Genomic DNA, 6,000 nt, shown 5'->3' with positions numbered 1-6,000 from the left:
GAATTAACCAATGAAGGTTAAAATCCCCGACCCGGCCGGGAATCGAACCCGGGACCCTCTGAACCGAAGGCCAGTACGCTGACCATTCAGCCAAGGAGTCGGACCTTAATTAAGGTACAACTCTAGTATTCACATGGTGTAAAAACGTGAAATTACAGAAAATCGTCTTCAGTATTGTCGACAGTGGGATTTGAACCCACCGTTTCCCGAATTCAAGCTCATAGTTTCGCAACCTGAACTGCGAAGCTATCTCACTCGGTAACTTCAATTCTCTTCGTCTCCATGCTATGCTATTTCTGTCATTTCAAACTTCTTCCCGAAGAAGACAATTTGGTCAGTAGTGTATCAGTTGTCACGAGCTCCGGTCGCTGGCGAGGGAGTCTCCGTGTAACAAATGAGAAGCACCTAATAACGGGTATATCTAGGGCACACACCTAACTCCCGCTAGCAGACCTCACGGGTTCTGTCAGTATCATCATTCACAGGAGACACGCGGATGTGAGAATGCAGCTGTGCATAGTGCTACTCTCGTTACACTTGGTTGCAGAGGCTCGAGTCAATTATATGAAGGAGCACTTTACACCGGATGAGTCCAAGTGTTTGGAGCAGGAAAAATTCTTGTACGAACCTAATGGTAAATGTTATCCTCTCTTATCAGAAGGCCCGTGCACCAATCACAATTCAGGTAGGCAAATTTCTCTTCTGTCACCAATTTTTTAAAGGGTACTTGATAAGAATAAACTACAAATGTTGACATTTTGTGTATTAGCTTAATAAATTTATCAGTTGTATTTACTGTGCCGAAATATGATGGAAAATCTCTAGAATTTTTTTAGTAAAAATGTTGCCTTTGTTATTACGACTTCCTCATTTTTAATGTCAGTACTTTTGCAAAGTAAGGCCTTGACTTTAAAATTATTTTTATAAACATTTAAATAAAAATATGTTTTTGAGGAATGTTTTTTATGGTTGTCCACGTTGTGGGGTAGCGTGTCTTTCTCTCAACTGAAGCCACGGGTTTGGTTCCCACCTAGTTTTAGTATTTTTCCTGGACTGACAGCTCATGAGTTCAATTGAGGAGCTATTTGATATGAGAGGTAGTGAGTGTACCCACACTGTCATGAAAACCAAGTAGTATGGCAGAGAAAGCCGTCACGCTGGCCTCTTGACACTGCAATATCTTCAGGTTAATTGGCTGGGCGGCAGACGTCTTGGCAGGTCAAGGTCGTTAATGGGCTATATGTACCAGGGGCTTGTTTCGTTTATTTTGTTTCTTTTCCTCGACTCACTTATGGCACTTTTCTCAGTTCAGGGAAGGTACAGGCAACCGTCAAATCCACAGCTTTCTTGACCGATTAATCGAAGATCTCCTGATATTTTATTTAACAAAATTACTGAAATGTTTTTAAGATCGGATTCCTGGTAACAATAATTTTTACCGTCCGAGTTGGTCGTGCGGTTAGGGGCACGCGGTTGTGAGCTTGCATCCGGGAGATAGTGGGTTCGAATCCCACTATCGCAGCCCTGAAGATGGTTTTCCGTGGTTTCCCCATTTTCACACCAGGCAAATGCTGGGGCAGTACCTTAATTAAGGCCACGGCCGTTTCCTCCCAACTCCTAGGCCTTTCCTATACCATCGTCGCCATAAGACCTATCTGTGTTGGCGCGACGTAAAGCCAGTAGCAAAAAAAAAAAAAAAGAAGTAATGTTTTGCAGGAATCTAGTGATTTTCCGTTGTTTCGATATCCAAGAAATATAGCTCAAATAGTCATTAACTTGACACAAAAGTCGTGTTGCACTGTGTAATTCACAAGCCCAAACTCGTAAACAGGAACAAGGCAAAATCCTTGAAGAACAAGGAAGAGAACACCGATGTCTCAATTCGTTGAACGTGATTTCAACGAAGTGCCGGGTCACGTCACTTACTTCCAACTGAAGTCGAGTAATCTTTTTTCAGGAAACTGGTGATTCCACATCGTCCCTAGACACAAAGAACACGACTCATACAGTCATTAACTTGATTAGTGCCTGTAGGCAAAGTCTGTCACATATCTCAGCAGTGATGATAAATGACTGACCAATAAGAGCCTTTTCAATGAATTGGACCGGGGAAATCCAGACATTCCAGAGAAAATCCACCTCCACTTTATCTAACACCCACTTTAGTTTGTATATTCTAAATTCTAACCACAGATTGGTGGAAGTCATTTGACTGACGGAGAAGCCTTGAACGTCCAAGTAATATTCTAAATAAATGAACCAGTCTGCATAGCTGCGCCCTTTGACGGGCACCATGAGAGGAATAGAACGATAAACTTGAGGGATACGATACCGGACCAGGCTGGTTGGAATGCATTTTTCTTAAACCTACTTCCGGTTTAAACAAACAAACCAGTCCCTATGGTGCTGCAGCCCTAATGGGACTTAGCTCATGATGCGACCCCTGCCCAGCCCGAAGACCTGCAGATTACGAAGAGACGCGTAGTCAGCGCAACGAATCCTCTAGACAGTTATTCTTGGCTTTCTAGTCCGGAGCCACTATCACACCGTTGATTGTTCGCATGTAGGCTACTGTAATTAGACCTCGAACCAACCCTCAGACCTAGGTAAAAGTTCCTCACCTGCCCGGGAATCGAACAGGAGCCTCAAGGTAAGAGACATGCTTGCTATCTCTAGACCGTGGGATGGACCCCGGTTTAAATACTTGAATTAATTGTACATTTTTCGAATTCAGATCTAAATAAATAGTTACCATTCATTACAATTAAATAGTTACCATCACGCGTGTATTGCAGACATCACGAGGACCTGTCTGAGTAATTTGACGTACGAGAGCTACAGTAGAAAAAAAATGACGTATAGTTTTTGGTACCGGAAGTGTCCGAGGACAAGTTCCGCTCGCCAGATGCAGATCTTTCGATTTGACTCCCGTAGGTGACCCGCGCATCATGATGAGGGTGAAATGGTGATGAAGCCGACACATACACTCAGTCCCCTTGCCAGCGGGATTAACCAATTATAGTTAAAATTACCGACCCTGCCGGGAATCGAAACCGGGACCCCTGTAATCAAAGGCCAGCACGCTAACAATTTATCCATGGAGCCGTACATGTGCTTTTTTTTTTTTTTTTTTTGCTTTACGTCGCGCCGACACAGATAGGTCTTATGGCGACGATGGGATAGGAAAGACCTAGGAATGGGAAGGAAGCGGCCGTGGCCTTAATTAAGGTACAGCCCCAGCATATGTCTGGTGTGAAAATGGGAAACCACGGAAAACCATCTTCAGGGCTGCCGACAGTGGGGTTCGAACCCACTATCTCCCGATTACTGGATACTGGCCGCACTTAAGCGACAGCAGCTATCGAGCTCGGTCCGTACATGTGAGTTAGATCATTCGCTATAACAGCAAAGTTATTAAAAATTTAAAGAAATTAAAACAGTTAATCTGCTCACCTGGATTTCAAAATAGATAATGCATAATACTGGGAAAAAAGCAGTCATCACGTTAAAAACCATGAATGTCCTTGGAGGAGTGGAAGGTAAAGATTTTCACTATCCGTAACTTCGGCACCTGGAGGGATAAAACGTTTCTTGGTGAAGACTGAGTGAACCTCAGGACCATCAGCCACTTCAGAAGTGGAAATCTCGTTTCTAACCTTTCGACTTCCAGACAAGGAATTTAACCCACTTCCTTCCTGGTAAACCGAGCAAGCTTTTATTGCCTAGGCTAAGCAGTAATACTAGGAGCACATAACATATTCCTAACCAAGGTGAGGTAACGTTCCGGTTGATTAGTGGACTCCTCCTCTCCGATCTGTATCAACAGTCACATTTCTGGCGGTGGTAGTCGTGGTGTTAATTTATGAATCAAGCCGACAGGATTATTAGCCTCTGCTAACTTTTTATGACGCTACTGTTATCTCTCTTATTAACTACTTTTACGGTTTTCGCATTTTTTTTACGTGCCGATAAATCTACCGACACGAGGCTAACGTATTTGAGTACCTTCAAATACTACCAGATAAAGCTGGAATCGAATCCGTCAGCTTGAGCTGAGAAGATCAGCGATCTACATCTCAGCTAGTAAGTCCGACAGAAGAATAAAGGTACCTACTGGCTAATCAAAAAAGAGAGGGCATGAATGGTTCGAAAATTAAAGACTCTCTGGGTCTCTGAAACCTCACACGAATACTGTCGGAGTCAGAAGAAAATAAGAGTTGATAAAGTGACGTAGGAGAGAAGCCTTCTTCTTCTTCTTATTCTTCTTCTTCTAGTGCCGTATCCGCTTCGGATGTTAGCTATTATCATGGCGATTTCAAATTGTTTGGTAACGTTTCGGAACAGTTCGGTTGGTACCATTCTCTCTAATTCCTTACGCATGAGAGCCGTCGGCGTCCTCTACCTCTCACCGCGACGATTTTCCCTTGTAGGATGAGCGTCCTTTTTTTTTTTTACAATTTGTTTTACGTCGCAAGGGATAGGAAAGGGCTAGGAGTAGGAAGTATTAGTAATTTTATTGCCTTTACGTCCCACTAACTACTTTTACGGTTTTCAGAGACGCCGAGGTGTCGGAATTGAGTCCCGCAGAAGTTCTTTTACGTGCCAGTAAATCTACCGACCCGAGGTTGACGTATTTGAGCACCTACACATACCACCCGACTGGGGCAGGATCGAACCTGCCAACTTGGGGTCAGAAGGCGAGCATCTCAACCGTCTGAGCCACTCAGCCCGGCAGGAGTGGGAAGGAAGCGGCCGTGGCCTTAATTAAGGTACAGCCACAGTATTTTTCTGGTGTGAAAATGGGACACCACGGAAAACCATCTTCAGGGCTGCCAGCAGTGGAGTTCGAACGCACTATCTCCCGAATGCAAGCTCACAGCTGCGCGCCCCTAACAACACGGCCAACTCGCTCGGTAGCACGAGCTGGAGTATTTACTACGTTCCTTCATTTCTCATGATATGCCCGCAGTATTCTGTCGTAGGTACGACATCGTAACTGACGTAAAACCTTCAATGATTATATTTAATGTATTTTAATTATAGAATTAATGCTAAATTATATTTTATTAAGTGTTAAACATGACTAGTATAGGGTTTCTCTGTAAATATGTAGTATATAATTGTATAACCTCAAATACGTAGTGTTTAACCTCAACATCTATAGAGTCGAAAGCGGTAGAAAATTCCATAATGTTCGTATGTTAGACTTATTGTACTATAATTTGGTATATATGGAGGGTTCTGGAAACTTACTGTAAGGTTTTATTATCCAGATGCATCTAGAGACATTACGAATGTTGTAGATATTTCCATGTACATTTTTAAATCTTGAAGGAACGTTCGAGTACCCATTCGACTAGCTGGTCGATCGATGTTTCGAGTGTGTTCCATTAGAGTGTTTTAAGAACTCTTCCAGAAGTCGACCATTCTAGATGGTTGCTCGAGTAGTATAAATATCGAACTGTCAGTCAGTGAAGTGAGTTCTAAGTTCGCAGTTCTTAGTTCTTGGGACTCAGGCAAATGATGGACTGGGAGTGACTGTTGGGCTCCGAGGTGGAGTCTGAGTATTGGGCTCAAGTGAGTGAGGCGGTGAATTCAAGAGAGAGTATACTGTAGTATAGTGCGCGCGTCAGTGTTGTTGATATATGTACTGGTCAGAATCGACTTCAGGGTACTCCGCTATTGAGTGTTGTATATAGTATAACTAGCTGATGTACCCGTGCTTCGCTACGGGATTCTCAGAAAGACTGACTTTGTGGTTTTCTTAACCTGAAATCAACATAGGTCATTACAAAAACGTAAGTATGAATGTAGCGATTAAAAGCAATGCTATCATATACAATATTCGATCAAATGAAAAGCCGCACGTTTTATCACTTCTAACGAACAGTGCTGCGGTTAGATTGCGGTGCCCATCTAATAGTCCAAAGTTCCAGAGCTGCGATGACCAGGCCGCAGATTGCCATGAACACTCATCCGCCATTATTCCGCTAAATATGC

General features: G+C 43.2%; 1 protein-coding gene across 1 annotated transcript in view; it reads left to right on the top strand.

Moving 5' to 3' along the window:
- Positions 1-488: 488 nt before the first annotated feature.
- Positions 489-6,000, top strand: part of LOC136866215 (uncharacterized) — a 53,934-nt gene continuing 48,422 nt past the window's right edge. The window contains exon 1 of the mRNA XM_067142999.2: positions 489-685. Coding sequence (XP_066999100.2) covers positions 505-685 — 181 coding nt within the window. The 5' untranslated portion in view covers positions 489-504. The remainder of the gene's footprint in view (positions 686-6,000) is intronic.

Source organism: Anabrus simplex, chromosome 1 (genome assembly GCF_040414725.1).
Source record: "Anabrus simplex isolate iqAnaSimp1 chromosome 1, ASM4041472v1, whole genome shotgun sequence".
In the NCBI taxonomy this organism is placed as follows: domain Eukaryota; kingdom Metazoa; phylum Arthropoda; class Insecta; order Orthoptera; family Tettigoniidae; genus Anabrus; species Anabrus simplex.
This window is presented reverse-complemented; position numbering and strand designations above follow the sequence as displayed.